Here is a 13,530-nt window from a genome sequence, read left to right as displayed (position 1 = left end):
TGGTCAGAGATAAGACATCAATAATATATTGTGAATAAACAATGTTTTGTAGAGTTGAATCCATTCTAATTTGTGAATCTATATATGTTTGTGTATTATTCTGTTGACGCTACACCATGACATTTTTGCCCTCTAGCTCTTTATTCACTATGTAGTGTATTGATATCCTAACAAGGTAACTCATACATAACAGTTTTAGTCTTATTTTCTATGATAAAATGGAAAATATGTTACTCAATATGGATTGCATGTTGATATCATTGGATGTGTATATCGTACTATTGTAGACACGTCAAACATTATGGATAAGAGCACTTCGATTTCGCAATTACTTGCGATATCTCCCGAGAGTCTGGCTGATGACCTGGCTTGGTTCCTTGAAGGTTTTGATGCTCCTTGTAGTTTATCTGATATTGAACCGTGGCGTAACGAAGCCTTAGGTCGATACTTTGTGGACAATGTGGAACAGCATGGTGACGATCAGCCTTCTTCGGTAGAAGCGGAGCCAGCTAATGAGGGTGAGTTTTTGGTGTGTATATCACGACGTTATATAGATGATGTGGACTCTCTAGACATGAGGGTTGTGATAGAACTCAATGAGATTATAAAGCGTGTGGACTCCGCTCGTGAGCGTTGGCAGGATGACATGATGGAGACTTTTATGCGTCATGAAGAGGAGATTTGTGAGTTCTCTACTGATATGAATTACTGTGATTCCACTTTGAAGTTGATTGAAGAGGCGTTGATGAAGCATTACAAGAGTTTGGAGGCTGCTTCTACAGACATAAAGAACCTTCATTCTGAATCTGCTGAATTATCTACTTGTCTGGATAATCGTCAGGCGTTTATAAAGGCACTCCAGACGTACATTGACGATATTTCTATTCCCCCTTCACTGATAATGTCTCTGCGTAAGGAGCCTGTTGGTGAGGGTTACATAAAGCACTTGCATGAGTTTGCTCAAAAATCGCAAAAAATCAAGACCGTTTATGGCGGCGTTTCATATCCATCACTTCAGCTTACGCGTATCGCAATTCATCAGTTGGACATTGAAATAGTGCATCGTATATACAGCTTCATCTGTATTGAGATCGAGCGTTTCAAGACCCCTAAGGCTAACATTCAGATGATACAGGACCATTATTTTATGCGTTTGCAGCCATTGATGTCATTTATTAGGGAAACAAATCCTAATTATGCTACTGAGATAAAGACTCTATATGGCAAGACTATGCGTAAGAAGTATTATCATTTATTTTCGAGTTATTACAATTCACTGGAGCATTATTGTGCTAAGAACCGCTATCGTGACATAAGTGTGTTGACTGATAGTTCTATCAAGCATCCAGGTGGTTATTTTACGCTGGATGGCCGTGATGCATTGGTTCTTTCATTCAAGGATGACCCTTTGGTTTGTACTGGTATTACGCCAGGCAGTCTTACTATTGAGATGATATTGAAATCATTTCTTAAGTTACTTGGTGACAGTGCATCCAGTGAGTATATTTTCATAAGTCGGTTTTTTGAATCTGATCCTACTTCTGTGTTCCACTACATTTTTGAGGACACTGTGGTATTTTTACGTTCTCGTGTTGGTGATTTGCTAAAGTATTCCTGTGATGTTGTTATGCTAAGTGCTTTATCTTTATTGATTGGTGCTAATCGTAAGGTTATGATCGATCGTGATATAACTGCTTTGGATGATGCTTTGGGCACGATCCAATCAGAGCTACACATGAAATCTATGTATCACGTAAAGAGCATGGCTAAGCACGTGATGTCTTACACTATTCATTCACCCTCGAGTGTTGTAGAATCCTGGCTTCCTGGTATCCATGCCATCAACTTATCGAACATCGTGCATTCATTGTTGGTTTTGAAATCATGTCAGGATAAGTTGAATATATCTGGGATGTCTTTTGACCCTGTGGATCATTTAATTCAGGTATCTCACGCTGCTCTCAGTTTGCGAGGTCGCGAACTTAACAACCCTATAAAGATGAACATTCTGGTTATATCGAACTGTTCGGCATTCCTGTCAAAGACTCATGAGTTCAAGGATGCTGTTTTTGATTTTGAACATACTCGTAATAAGCATTTGAAAGCTTACGTCAACAACTACGTGCGTAGTCAATTTGAGAATATTATCCAGCTGGCAAATGTGATAAGTAGTGATGAGGGATCCAATTCTCAGATTAATCCCGGTCAAACTAATGAATCAGTTGATAATGGCGCTTCTATGGGATCTGATGTGCAATCAGACGTATATGCGAAGTGGCGTATTGCTGCTGAAGACTTTGTAAGTACGGGTCGTTCTAAATTTGAGGCTATTCGTGCTAAGGTGAAGCTTCACTTCGTTCAAGAATATATATACAGGTTGGTGATTGACGCAACACTCGACACTGTTGAGTACATTTACAGCACGTTCCATCAGAATGTCGAGCGCATTGCGAAGCGATGCGACGAACCTTGGGTGAGAAACCTTCCTCCTCGTGACAGCATTCGTCACTGGTTAGTAACTGCGCAGCCTAACTGACCACTGTAATTCTGTTTGTGTATACCCAATAGTAACTATCATTCAATTGTATTTTATTACATGTCTTATATTAGTGTCTGTGAGTAGGCACTTACTGTACCATCATTTGTCCCGCTAGGGAGTTTTGTACCTGCTCCGTGGCGGCGGCAATATCTACTTCTCCGTTGTCATCCACAACTGCAGGTCCGTAGAACGCCATTGCGTTGCGTGACTTGTAGTATTCATTTCTGAGGGCACTTTGTGTAAGTTTAACGTCGTAGCGGTGGCATACGGGTTCGAATATGAATGCCCAGATGGTGCTGAGTAAAAGACCGATGACCATGGCGAAGGTGTACAAGCGTTCGAGTATGGCGAACATGCCGCTGTTGATGCAGTTAAGTGCGAGTACTTCGAACACTGCCGCTGCGAAGAATGCGAGACCACATAGCCATCCCCAGCTTTCACTGGTTCCTTCTGAGTGGTATGTTTCTAGGAAGAAGCATCCACCAGCGTAGAGGAAGAGGGCGAAGGCATCGAATAGGCGTGAGCTGAAGTATATCAGCCAATTTGATCCATCACCAATTTGTTCCTCCATCCACTGTGCTCCGAAATGGTAGGTAGCTCCTAGGAAGGTGACCATGCTAAGGCACCATGAGACGGCACCGAATGATGTTGCCTGGAGCATGAATTTGGTTCCGGCGCGGTATCCTCTGCACTGTTTGATTGATGAATCATCTTCACTCATTTGTATGAATGACATGATAAGCAGGGTACCGACAATGAATCCACCGTGGCATATCAGGGTGAGGCTGAAAGGGGTAACACCGAAGTTTTCCGGTAGTGCTCTGAAGAATGTGAGTATGGCGAAGGGGTCCTTTCCTCCGTTGTAGATACCAATTGCGAGTATTACGAACGAGAGTAACTGCAGTGCGAAACCAGCACGGAGGTTGTAGTTCATTAGGAACTCCCATACTGGCTCGAATTGGGGTCCACGGCTCTCCGGGGCCTCCCCGGGGCGTACTACGTATGTGAAGTACATATTGTCTTCAAGATATCTTCCTTAACCTGTGTGTGAATGACAATGTGAATTCGAATGCTTGATAATATCATAAATCACACCAAATGCACGCACGGTATGTACCGATTAAGACACAGGGATTCGACGGAATAGTGGCCTCCTTTAATTTATCATGATGTAGCACGCATATGAACATGATCCACAGATGGACCTCGCTGTGTCCGGTGTTGTAATGGATTATTTCGGGTAGGACTGGGTACAGCTCCGGTTGAGTGTGTATGTTGACGGTATAAGAAGAATCAGATTGCACGTTTACAATTTAAAGAGAGTAAGTGTCTTTTTCACTTGCATTTATCATAGATCGTTAAAAGACTGGCTCCGGGTTGATTCGTATCGGTGCTCGTGCGGTTTACACATACATTCACTTACCTGGTTGAATAACTTACGTAGCGTTTGAGCTCACTGTACAGCCGCTATTGACTGTGTGTGAGCATTATACTGCTCGTTTTGATAAATATGTATTGAATAAATTGAATTCTTTGGGTGCTATGCCTGGGGCGGCAGGTGACTATCCTCGTCAGTGTCCTGTTGGTTCCTATTGAGTTATAGCACTGTGTTAGTGCCATATTTCAGGATGGTATAGGTCCCTGTGCGCTGCTTTATTGCGCGCTTCCGGGGGACCAAAATCGTTACCTTCCTGTACATGTTGATTCCAATGTACATTTGGTTATACAATTTCTTTCAGCATGGACAATGTGCGTGTAGAATTGCATGATTTGGACTTAGAGTTGAAATGTAGCTTGTTTGGTGTTTGCTGTGTAGTGACATTGTTGGCTTTTTGTTATGTGATTCTTCGTTTGTCTACATCGCCAGTGCGAATGCCATGGAATGAATTTAGTGTGATATTGTTATCGTGTGCTCAGCTTCTATGCGGCATAGTATTTTACTTTGGTTCGCAGCATCCATTTCTACAGATTGTCAAAAAGGCGATTAAAGTAATTCAGGCTGAGATTATATCCTGGAGTTGCATTCGTATATTACTAGAGAGTAAGCGTCAGCGTGCTACTCGTACACGTGTGATCTTTCATTTGGTTACATTTATGATTGGTGCTGTGCTTTTATACAGTTTCATTTATGTAACTGACACTAGTGTATTGTTCAACGCTAAGATTGGCATATTCATGTCTGCCATGTGGTGTATAATGTCCATGTCTGTGACATACGTGGCTGACAAGATCCGAAAGAAGTTGGATGTAAGCAATCTGGTGCTATCGGAGGCAGTTCAGAGTGTTGACACTGCTCAAAGTGTCCCTGGTCGTCTTGAGAATCTCGACCCCGAAACCGGTGATTTAGTGGAATCGTATAGCGAGACTAAGTACCAGCAGCTACTGATGTTGGTAGTTGTGGAGGCAGTTACTGCTACTGTGGGTTGAGTTTTGGTCTACATCAATATATTTCAGGGCACTTTGATTTGGGACTTGGTGATGTATTACTCAATTCAGCAAAGCGTCATGGACAAGAGTTTAGAATTACACTTACCCATTTTAAAGGAGGTGCTTTACATATTGTCAAACACCATGTTGATATTGATTCCCAACTGGACAGTGTTCTATGTTTTGTACTGGTACGTTTTTGTGTATTTAGGCTACACCGCATCTAGGGTACAACGCCACAACTACACGAGGGTCAGTTCCAAATGGGACGTTAACATGAACACTATGAGGTTGGTTATATTCTGCATTATATCACTTGAATATAGTTTTTCTGAACCTGATAGAAGGCCGTTTGTCTAATGTGACAAGTTAGCTTCACCTAGCTCAGAATAGAAAATAATTTAATTTTAGTTGTAAAACTGCACATTTCGTTGTAGAATACTTGTAGAGTTATGGTTTCTAGTTCAATATTCCTTTTCGCGCCCCCACCCCTGGGTCTAATTTAGGGCATAATTACACAATTATTGTTTGAATCTATCATATGGATGTGTTAAATTAATACAGAAATTATTGGTGCTATAATCTTCCGATTGTAAGGGTACACTTGCTTACGATGGTATCAGCTGACGTTGCAGATGACGACCGCCAAACTTCGGGTCGTGATCGTCGTGAGAGGAGTCTGAGTCGTTCACATCGTCGTTACAAGTCTCGTTCTGTTAGTCGTGATCATCATCGTCACCGACGTCGTCATTCTCGTCGTTACTCTAGCAGTTCCAGTCGATCTCGTAGTCGCCATGATCGTTCAAGTCGGCGGTTAGTTTGTGTTATGATTTGATGTATATGCGTAGGCGTTCTCGTGATGCATCTTTGAGTCGCGTTCATGAGCGTTCTCGTCATCGATCGAGTCGTTCTGGTCGTAGTGACCGTAGCTCATCTCGTCATCGTTCTCACCGGCGGCGTGATGATCGGAGCAAAAGTCGTTCTGAGAAGGTTCGCCTAGACCCTGAGGAGTTGGCTCGCATTGAGCATGAAAAGCGTCGTCAGCGTGAGATTGAGGAGGCTCAGCGTGAAGACTTGACTGTGTTGGTGATCAACTTATACTTGGGTGCTGATGAGCGTAAGATATATGAGGTGTTTAGTGAGCATGCTGGGAAGGTCCGTGACGTTCAGTGTGTTCGTGACGCTCGCTCTGGTCGTTCTAAGGGTGTTGCATATGTTGAATTTTACACTCAGGAGTCTGTGATCAAGGCTCTTGCTATGAACGGTTTTGAGTTGAACGGTCAGCGTATACGTGTTCAATCATCTCAGGCTGAGAAGAACCGTGCGGCTCGTGCTGCTAAGATGATTCAGCAGCAGACTGTTGAGGTAGCAGATTCTCCTTTTACAATTCAAGTAACTGGTTTAACTGGATCCCTATCATCGATCAGTGAGGTCGAGATTCGTCAGATGTTTTCTCCTTTTGGGAATATAATATCAGTTGAGATTTTACGTGATCCACATTCTAACTTACCTCTTGGTCAGGCTTACATCAAGTTCAAGCGTACATCGGAGGCTAAGGAGGCTGTTACTGCTATGAATGGCTTTGACATTGGCGGTCAGACTATAAAGGTTGCCTATGCTACCGGTGCTAGTGCCAAAGGTCGTTTATCGACTCACGGTGAGGTTGACATTGAACGTTTAGATGAGGACGGTGGTGGTCTTATATCTGGTGCCACCAACAAGATCGCATTGATGCACAAGTTACAGCGTACATCTTCGGATACCAATAGTCATCTCAGTTCTGGTTCATCGGTATGTTTTTGTGTTTTTTGATGACATTGTCTACAGGGTGATACGAATTCAGGTATATCGAGCAAGCCTACTTGCAACATTACATTGAGCAATATGTTTAGTTCCTCAGACCCATCTGTTTCCGAGCCTACGTTTTTTGACGAGGTTGAGGAGGACGTGAACGAGGAGTGCAACAAGTACGGTAAGGTGTTGAAGGTTTACATCAACCGTGGTGTGATTGACGGCAAGGTTTGGGTTAAGTTTGGCAATGTAGTTGACTCCACAGTTGCATTTCGTAGTTTGAATGGCCGTGTGTTTGCTGGTAACACTATCAAGGCCGAGTATGTGACTGACGAGTACTGGCAGCGGATGGTGAGGTAGCTTACACATCAATTTCCGTTGCCATAATGCAGCGTGTAATGTTTTTAACTCGTAATTTAATGACTTAATATAAATGGAGTCAGTGTTGAATGTTGCTGAGAAGCCTTCTGTGGCTCGTAGTATATCGGACATTCTTTCGGGAGGTCGTATGCGTTCTGTTAGTGGATTCCATTTGTTTGTGTATTTTCATGTACCCACAGGAGATGAGCAATGCACGTACCAATCCTGTATATTCGTTTACGGCTCCCCTCGAGGGTCGTCATTGCAAAATGTACTTCACTTCAGTTCGAGGGTGAATGCATTCTTGTTCATCGATCCATATCATTGTAGTCACTTAATGGAGATTGATTTTGACGCTAGATATCGCAATTGGCAGCGTACTCCTATAGAAAGTTTATTCTGTGGTTTGTTTGTTGTCATGCTACTGATGTTGTTTCAGCTCCTATTCAAGCTGCAGTATCGTCTAATTGCAAGGACATTGAGAAGAACCTTTTACACTATGCTAGGATGTTTGTTTGTTGATAGATTGATTTATATTTGTGTAGGTGCAGCAAACTCGTTCTTTGGTTGGATTGTGACCGTGAGGGTGAGGCCATTGCTTATGAGGTATATTGACCATGTATCCGCTTATTCCTGCAGGTGATGGCTGTATGTCAGCGTGTAAACTCTGCGATAGCAATTCGCCGTGCTATTTTTTCTGCTGTCACTCGTTGGTCGTTTATATGTGATCTAGACGTTGTAGGTCACGAAATTGAAACTGCGTGTGCCACTTTACGTGAACCTAATCCTAATTTAGCTCAGGTATGATACTTAATTCCTATGTAATGTCTATTAGGCAGTTGAGGCTAGGCAGGAGATTGACCTACGTATTGGTATTTTGGCGTTCTATCGTATCATGGGTCACTAGGTTCTTCCATGACTAGATTTATGACCACTCGATATCGTGAGCGCATAGATACTGAGTCTAAGGTTTTGAGGTATATGTTGATTTGTGTTATCTATATACTTCAGTTACGGTCCTTGTCAGCTTCCTACGTTAGGATTTGTGGTTGATCGTTTTTTCAAGATAGAGAGTTTCCAGCCTGAATCCTTTTGGTCCATTCAGGTGTTTATAGAGTCTGGTGGGAAGGACTACTTATTCCGTTGGGACCGCGTGAAGTTATTTGACCGTTTGGCGGTGCTTACTTTATATGAGGCGTGTCTGGAGAATCCTATGGCTAAGGTTACTCATGTATGTCTTTTGGGGCCTTCACATCCACTGTTAGGTATCCAACAGATCAACTAAGCGTTATCCTCCATTACCTTTGGACACTGTGGAGATGCACAAGGATGCTGCAATGCATCTTAAGATATCTTCACATGAGTATGTTTAATTTGTTGTGTTCCAACTGGTTACAGGAGCATGCGTCTTGCTGAATCATTGTACAACAAGGGTTATGTCAGTTACCCTCGCACTGAGACGAATGTATTTCCATCAAGTATGAATTTGCGTGATTTGGTTGGCATGTTCTCTAGTCATCCTCTATTTGGTGAATATGCCAATCGCCTTTTGCAAGGTAGGTACAGATTATTAGTCATTATATGCCCAGGTGAAATAATCCCGCGTAAGGGCAATAAAAACGATGAGGCGCATCCGCCTATCCATCCTGTAAAGCCTCTAAGGCGTGAAGAGGCTGAATCACCTCAGAGCTGGGATCTCTATGTATATATCACACGTCGATTTCTTGCTTGTTGCAGTCCTGCTGCCGTTGGTGATGAATCAATAGTATTTTTGGATATTTCCGGCGAAGGTTTCCACGCTAAGGGCCTAGTAGTTCGTGAGCGCAACTGGCTGGATATATATCCATATGCCTCATGGTGGGTTAGGTCATGGTGAATATAACTATTTTAGGAACGGGACTCCCATTCCTGCTATGGAGGAGGGTCAGGAGTTAATGCCATCTAGGATACTGTTATCTGATGGTTGCACGCGTCCTCCTGGTTTATTGACGGAAACCGATTTGATTGACCTTATGAACAAGCATGGCATTGGTACTGACGCTACGATGCACGAGCACATTCAGAAGGTCCAGGACCGTCGTTACGTGAAAAAGGAGAGTAACTTCACGTTAATTCCTACTAACCTTGGTAAGGCCTTATACAATGCTTTTAAGAGCTATGCTCATCAACAAATTGACCTCACCAAGCCTAATCTGCGTGCTCTTATGGAGAGCGACATATGTGCCATAGCTGAGGGTTCGCAGGATAAGGGTGACGTGGTTAACAAATATTCTCAGCAGATGCGTCAGATATATCTACACATTGAAGGTTCCATTGGCGCCTTTGACGAGTCTATGAATGGGTTACAGGACGTTTCACCTGACGCCGCTCCTATGCCTATATACCAGGTTATTCGGTAGTTTACATTCACGCTATCGGATATACCTGGTCAATCAACTTATATACATAAAGCAATGACGTATTAGGTTACTGTGTTGTTTCGTGCTCTCCATGTTGTAGTACCTTGGTCTATAGTATCGAATAGTGCATGATGCATAACAACAATGTTTTTTGATATTATATTCCATTCATTTCAATGTGTATTAACATAGTTTAGTGGCAATGTCCATTGTATATGTTTGGTGTGTATGTCAGGTGACATTAACACTACGTCGTTGTTCTGTGATTAATCCATACACCCATTAGTGGATACTGCCGTCTTTAGGTTTCATATTATATGGAGTCACTATTCCTGTATTATTGAGGCGTCCTTCTATGTTGTAATACTAATCCTCGTGCTTGTGTTGTGTAGGTCTGGAATACTTTATATCGTCTTTATTAATCGCCATGTTGGTAGCTTCTCGTTGTTTGTTTGGTGTATTGCCTTGTGCTGCTGAGTCTGCAGTCGGCGCTTCGCGTCAATCTACGTATTTAGCTTGCAATTTGGGTGTTGGTGTTGCGCGTCGTGGTTGTGTATCGGTTGTTCGTTGTCCCAGTAGTGATTCATCGTATGGTTTGTTATCTTGGAGTTTTGGCAATGTGTCTTCTATGCGTGGAAGCATTATAGGGTCTCGTCGTTACTTTGCGATTGGTACCTTTGTGCGCACTAAGGAGCATTTGAATATCGGTACTATAGGTCACGTTGACCATGGTAAGACTACATTGACAGCTGCATTGACCAAGGTCTGTTCGATGGGTGGTCATGGCGAGTACACTCCTTATGAAGCAATTGACCGTGCTCCTGAGGAGCGTAAACGTGGTATTACTATAAATTCGACACATGTTGAATATGAGACTAAGAACCGTCATTACGGTCACGTGGACTGTCCAGGTCACTCTGATTATGTGAAGAACATGATATCTGGCGCTGCTCAGATGGATGGTGCCATATTGGTTGTTTCTTGTGTTGACGGTCCCATGCCTCAGACTAAGGAACACGTGCTGCTTGCTAAGCAGATTGGTGTGCCACGTTTAGTTGTGTTTTTGAACAAGCTTGATATGTTAGAGGACTCTGAGCTATTGGAGTTGGTGGAGTTAGAGGTTCGTGAGTTATTGAGTGAGTTTGGTTACGACGGTGACAACACGCCTATCGTTCGTGGCAGTGCTATAAAGGCATTGAACAGTAGTTCCGAGGCTGACATTAAGCCAATTCAGGATTTATTGGATGCGTGTGATGCCTTTTTACTGACTCCAGAACGTAAGGATGACATGCCGCTCTTGGTTGCTATTGACGATGTTCTTGCCATTCCTGGCAAGGGTACTGTTGTAACCGGTAGGATAGAGCAGGGCAAGATTCGTTGTGGTGACCCTATTGAGGTTTGCGGCGGTCCGAAGTCCGGCAAGAAGACTGTGTGTGTTGGTCTTGAGATGTTCCGCAAGAGTCTCAGTGAGGGTATTGCTGGTGACCAGATTGGTGTTTTGCTCAAGGGTGTGAAGCGCGACGAGGTAGAGCGCGGGTTTGTATTGATTCAGCCCGGTAGTTACAAATGTCACGGTGAATTTGATGCTGACTTGTACGTGTTGACTACGGAGGAAGGTGGACGCAAGCATCCGTTTGTGTCTAACTACCGTCCTCAGGCGTTTATACGTACTGGAGACGTTTGCTGCTCAGTTCATTTGGATGAGGGTGTTGAGATGGCAGCTCCTGGTGACAACGTGCGTTGCAAGATCAAGTTACTTTATCCCATGCCTGTCCATGAAGGTTTACGATTTGCGCTTCGTGAGGGCGGTCGTACAGTTGCCTCGGGGTTAATCACAAAGGTGTACTGATTTATCATCGTTTAATATAATATTTTACTTCTAGTGCATAATATTAGTAGGGTAATTTTACGCGAGCCACTCCATTGTGGTCTAAGGGGCTAATGATTTTTAAAATATATACACACGTGTAGTTTGTATATATTTCAGCAGATTATTTTGCGGTTTGTTCATTTGTAGACGCAAGATGCCTGCTGGTACACAGGTATGGTTTTCATCTGTGGACATTCTACATTTCCTGGCTGATTTTATCTATCCATACTCATCTATCACAGGGTGGTAAGAAGAAGCCTTTAAAGGCTCCAAAGAAGGTGGTTGTGACTACTGACGAAGACCTAGAGTTCAAGAAGCGTCAGGCTGAGGAGAAGAAGTAGGTCCTAGATATGTGCTTTTTGACATTTTATAGACAACTTGAAGCAGCTCGTAAGGAATTACTGCAGAAGCAAGCGGCTAAGAAGAAGTGAACACATTAAGCTTTGGGGGCGTAATCTTTATTTTGTTCTAGACTAGATACAAATTCTAGTTATACTTCAGCGTGTCATGTATTCATTTAGAATCTAATTTTATCGTGTTGATGTGTCGCAATTGGTATAGCGGTACGCGCCGTGATGTATACAACATTCCATAAACAATGTCACAATCTGGGTTCATACGTCCTTAACGTTGGATTATATTGATATATAATTGAAAATCTAGGCCTTTTCATATCTGTTGTTGTCTATGTGTACCTATTGTATAGCCCTTGTTTATATAGGTCTCGCTTTCTAAGACATGACTATGTTAAAATGCTCCTATAAAGCTACTGTTGCCAGATTATCCATATATGTGTTATTTAATGGCATTAGATTATTAATGTGTCGTTGTATTTAGTTTTATAGGATGGTATAGCATCGACGCCTTTGGGTGGGGAGTTCCGGATGGGGTGATAGTGGCTTCCGGAATCCCTAACGTCCTTTTTTCTCGGTGGTTTATTATATAATCGTTGCCGCTGGTAATTTACTTGTTGGTACTTTTGTATGTGTCATTGTTTTGCGGCGGCTCGCATCGGTATTGAGTTTATCAGCGCAGGGTTTGTTTGGTGTTGCTATTGTGTTGACTTGTACGTAGCGTTTCTTAACAAGATGGCGGTTGGAAAGAATAAGCGTGTTAGCAAGGGTAAAAAGGGTGGTAAGAAGAAGATTGTTGATCCCTTTTTGAAGAAGGAGTGGTACACTTTGAAGGCTCCTGTTATGTTCCATGTGCGTAACTTTGGGCAGACGTTGGTTTCCAAGACCCAGGGTACCAGTAAGTATTAGTTCTATATATACATTTATTATTTTACTATGGTGTGGCCTAACGTGTTTTCAGAGCTTGCTACTGATGGTCTCCGTGGTCGTATCTATGAGGTTTCCCTGGCTGATTTGAATGCTGATGAGGACCAATCGTACCGCAAGATTAAGTTATGTTGTGAGGACATTCAGGGTCGCAACTGTTTGACTAACTTCCATGGTACCAGTGTGACTCGTGACAAGTTGTGTTCCTTGATTCGCAAGAACTACTCTTTGATTGAGGCCTTCACTGATGTGAAGACCACTGACGGTTACACTCTTCGCATGTTTTGCATCGGTTACACTAAAAGGCGTCCTGGTCAGCTTAAGAGCACTTGCTACATCCGTTCATCTCGCACTCGCGTTGTGCGTCGTAAGATGATTGAGGTTATGCAGCGCGAGGCATCTACCACATCTATGCGTGAGGTTGTGAAGAAGATTATTCCTGAATCGATCGGTAAGGAGATTGAGAAGGCTTGCAAGAGTGTGTTCCCTCTTCAGAACGTTTTGATTCGCAAGATTAAGGTGTTGAAGAAGCCTAAGTTCGACTTGACCAAGTTGATGGAGGTCCACACTGACATTTCTGAGGAAACTGGTCATGCCACTAAGGTAGAAGAGTCCGAGGAGGCTGCGAACCTTCTTACCAAGGAGTTGGACGCTCAGGAAGCTTAGACGTTCCCTGTGATTCTTCTAGTCGCTTTTGCCATGAGGCGTCTATTAAATCGACCTGTTTTGACTTAATGTCTCTAATGAGTATGTGTAGTGTTGTTCTCTATAATTTTATGCGGGGTGTTCCGGGATTGGCCTATGACACATTTGAGATTTACTTGTTTATATTGTTATTCCTATGTTGTATATATTCATGTTGTG

At 42.8% G+C, this 13,530-nt stretch overlaps 8 protein-coding genes across 8 annotated transcripts; 7 read left to right on the top strand and 1 right to left on the bottom strand.

Moving 5' to 3' along the window:
* Nucleotides 1-200: 200 nt before the first annotated feature.
* BBOV_III001550 (Vps52 / Sac2 family protein) lies at nucleotides 201-2,536 on the top strand (the record flags this gene model as incomplete). The annotated part of the gene is made up of 2 exons (XM_051767188.1): nucleotides 201-518; nucleotides 555-2,536. Exons 1-2 carry the CDS (start codon nucleotides 302-304, stop codon nucleotides 2,534-2,536), a joined length of 2,199 nt encoding a protein of 732 aa, XP_051623400.1. The 5' UTR covers nucleotides 201-301.
* A 55-nt stretch (nucleotides 2,537-2,591) lies between these two features.
* On the bottom strand, nucleotides 2,592-4,064 carry BBOV_III001540 (uncharacterized protein). The gene is made up of 2 exons (XM_001611239.1): nucleotides 3,963-4,064; nucleotides 2,592-3,580 (listed from the first exon to the last, which is right to left on the bottom strand). Exon 2 carries the CDS (start codon nucleotides 3,552-3,554, stop codon nucleotides 2,628-2,630), a length of 927 nt encoding a protein of 308 aa, XP_001611289.1. The 5' UTR covers nucleotides 3,555-3,580; nucleotides 3,963-4,064; the 3' UTR covers nucleotides 2,592-2,627.
* A 90-nt stretch (nucleotides 4,065-4,154) lies between these two features.
* BBOV_III001530 (putative integral membrane protein) lies at nucleotides 4,155-5,326 on the top strand (the record flags this gene model as incomplete). Its single annotated transcript, XM_001611238.2, has 4 exons — nucleotides 4,155-4,957; nucleotides 4,994-5,157; nucleotides 5,194-5,256; nucleotides 5,293-5,326. The coding sequence occupies exons 1-4, from the start codon at nucleotides 4,280-4,282 to the stop codon at nucleotides 5,324-5,326; spliced, it is 939 nt and encodes a 312-aa protein (XP_001611288.1). The 5' UTR covers nucleotides 4,155-4,279.
* Nucleotides 5,327-5,500: 174 nt separating this feature from the next.
* BBOV_III001520 (splicing factor CC1-like family protein) lies at nucleotides 5,501-7,128 on the top strand. The gene is made up of 3 exons (XM_001611237.2): nucleotides 5,501-5,779; nucleotides 5,815-6,757; nucleotides 6,794-7,128. Exons 1-3 carry the CDS (start codon nucleotides 5,580-5,582, stop codon nucleotides 7,115-7,117), a joined length of 1,467 nt encoding a protein of 488 aa, XP_001611287.1. The 5' UTR covers nucleotides 5,501-5,579; the 3' UTR covers nucleotides 7,118-7,128.
* Nucleotides 7,129-7,156: 28 nt separating this feature from the next.
* On the top strand, nucleotides 7,157-9,516 carry BBOV_III001510 (DNA topoisomerase family protein; the record flags this gene model as incomplete). Its single annotated transcript, XM_051767942.1, has 14 exons — nucleotides 7,157-7,274; nucleotides 7,318-7,409; nucleotides 7,448-7,521; nucleotides 7,557-7,626; nucleotides 7,663-7,723; nucleotides 7,757-7,826; nucleotides 7,860-7,918; nucleotides 7,953-7,989; nucleotides 8,025-8,094; nucleotides 8,129-8,348; nucleotides 8,383-8,480; nucleotides 8,516-8,673; nucleotides 8,707-8,974; nucleotides 9,009-9,516. The coding sequence occupies exons 1-14, from the start codon at nucleotides 7,191-7,193 to the stop codon at nucleotides 9,514-9,516; spliced, it is 1,869 nt and encodes a 622-aa protein (XP_051623399.1). The 5' UTR covers nucleotides 7,157-7,190.
* A 301-nt stretch (nucleotides 9,517-9,817) lies between these two features.
* Nucleotides 9,818-11,397, top strand: BBOV_III001500 (putative translation elongation factor Tu). Its single transcript, XM_001611235.1, has one exon. It carries the CDS (start codon nucleotides 9,944-9,946, stop codon nucleotides 11,363-11,365), a length of 1,422 nt encoding a protein of 473 aa, XP_001611285.1. The 5' UTR covers nucleotides 9,818-9,943; the 3' UTR covers nucleotides 11,366-11,397.
* Nucleotides 11,398-11,497: 100 nt separating this feature from the next.
* Nucleotides 11,498-11,849, top strand: BBOV_III001490 (Translation machinery associated TMA7 family protein). The gene is made up of 3 exons (XM_001611234.1): nucleotides 11,498-11,558; nucleotides 11,629-11,723; nucleotides 11,760-11,849. Exons 1-3 carry the CDS (start codon nucleotides 11,541-11,543, stop codon nucleotides 11,815-11,817), a joined length of 171 nt encoding a protein of 56 aa, XP_001611284.1. The 5' UTR covers nucleotides 11,498-11,540; the 3' UTR covers nucleotides 11,818-11,849.
* A 501-nt stretch (nucleotides 11,850-12,350) lies between these two features.
* On the top strand, nucleotides 12,351-13,421 carry BBOV_III001480 (putative 40S ribosomal protein S3Ae). The gene is made up of 3 exons (XM_001611233.1): nucleotides 12,351-12,422; nucleotides 12,461-12,637; nucleotides 12,701-13,421. Exons 2-3 carry the CDS (start codon nucleotides 12,475-12,477, stop codon nucleotides 13,330-13,332), a joined length of 795 nt encoding a protein of 264 aa, XP_001611283.1. The 5' UTR covers nucleotides 12,351-12,422; nucleotides 12,461-12,474; the 3' UTR covers nucleotides 13,333-13,421.
* The last annotated feature ends 109 nt before the right edge of the window (nucleotides 13,422-13,530 follow it).

Source organism: Babesia bovis, chromosome 3 (genome assembly GCF_000165395.2).
Source record: "Babesia bovis T2Bo chromosome 3, whole genome shotgun sequence".
In the NCBI taxonomy this organism is placed as follows: Eukaryota; Apicomplexa; class Aconoidasida; order Piroplasmida; family Babesiidae; genus Babesia; species Babesia bovis.
The sequence above is the reverse complement of the archived record's forward strand: the minus strand, read 5'-3'. Positions and strand labels throughout refer to the sequence as shown.

Excerpts from the sequence above, each read along its gene's own strand:
- BBOV_III001520 (XM_001611237.2), top strand. The coding sequence starts at position 5,580 with ATGGTATCAGCTGACGTTGCAGATGACGACCGCCAAACTTCGGGTCGT. Across the intron at positions 5,780-5,814 it reads CATGATCGTTCAAGTCGGCG|GCGTTCTCGTGATGCATCTT; the intron begins GTTAGTTTGTGT and ends GTATATGCGTAG. Across the intron at positions 6,758-6,793 it reads ATCTCAGTTCTGGTTCATCG|GGTGATACGAATTCAGGTAT; the intron begins GTATGTTTTTGT and ends CATTGTCTACAG.
- BBOV_III001540 (XM_001611239.1), bottom strand. The coding sequence starts at position 3,554 with ATGTACTTCACATACGTAGTACGCCCCGGGGAGGCCCCGGAGAGCCGT.
- BBOV_III001500 (XM_001611235.1), top strand. The coding sequence starts at position 9,944 with ATGTTGGTAGCTTCTCGTTGTTTGTTTGGTGTATTGCCTTGTGCTGCT.
- BBOV_III001490 (XM_001611234.1), top strand. Across the intron at positions 11,724-11,759 it reads CGTCAGGCTGAGGAGAAGAA|ACAACTTGAAGCAGCTCGTA; the intron begins GTAGGTCCTAGA and ends GACATTTTATAG.
- BBOV_III001480 (XM_001611233.1), top strand. The coding sequence starts at position 12,475 with ATGGCGGTTGGAAAGAATAAGCGTGTTAGCAAGGGTAAAAAGGGTGGT. Across the intron at positions 12,638-12,700 it reads TTCCAAGACCCAGGGTACCA|AGCTTGCTACTGATGGTCTC; the intron begins GTAAGTATTAGT and ends ACGTGTTTTCAG.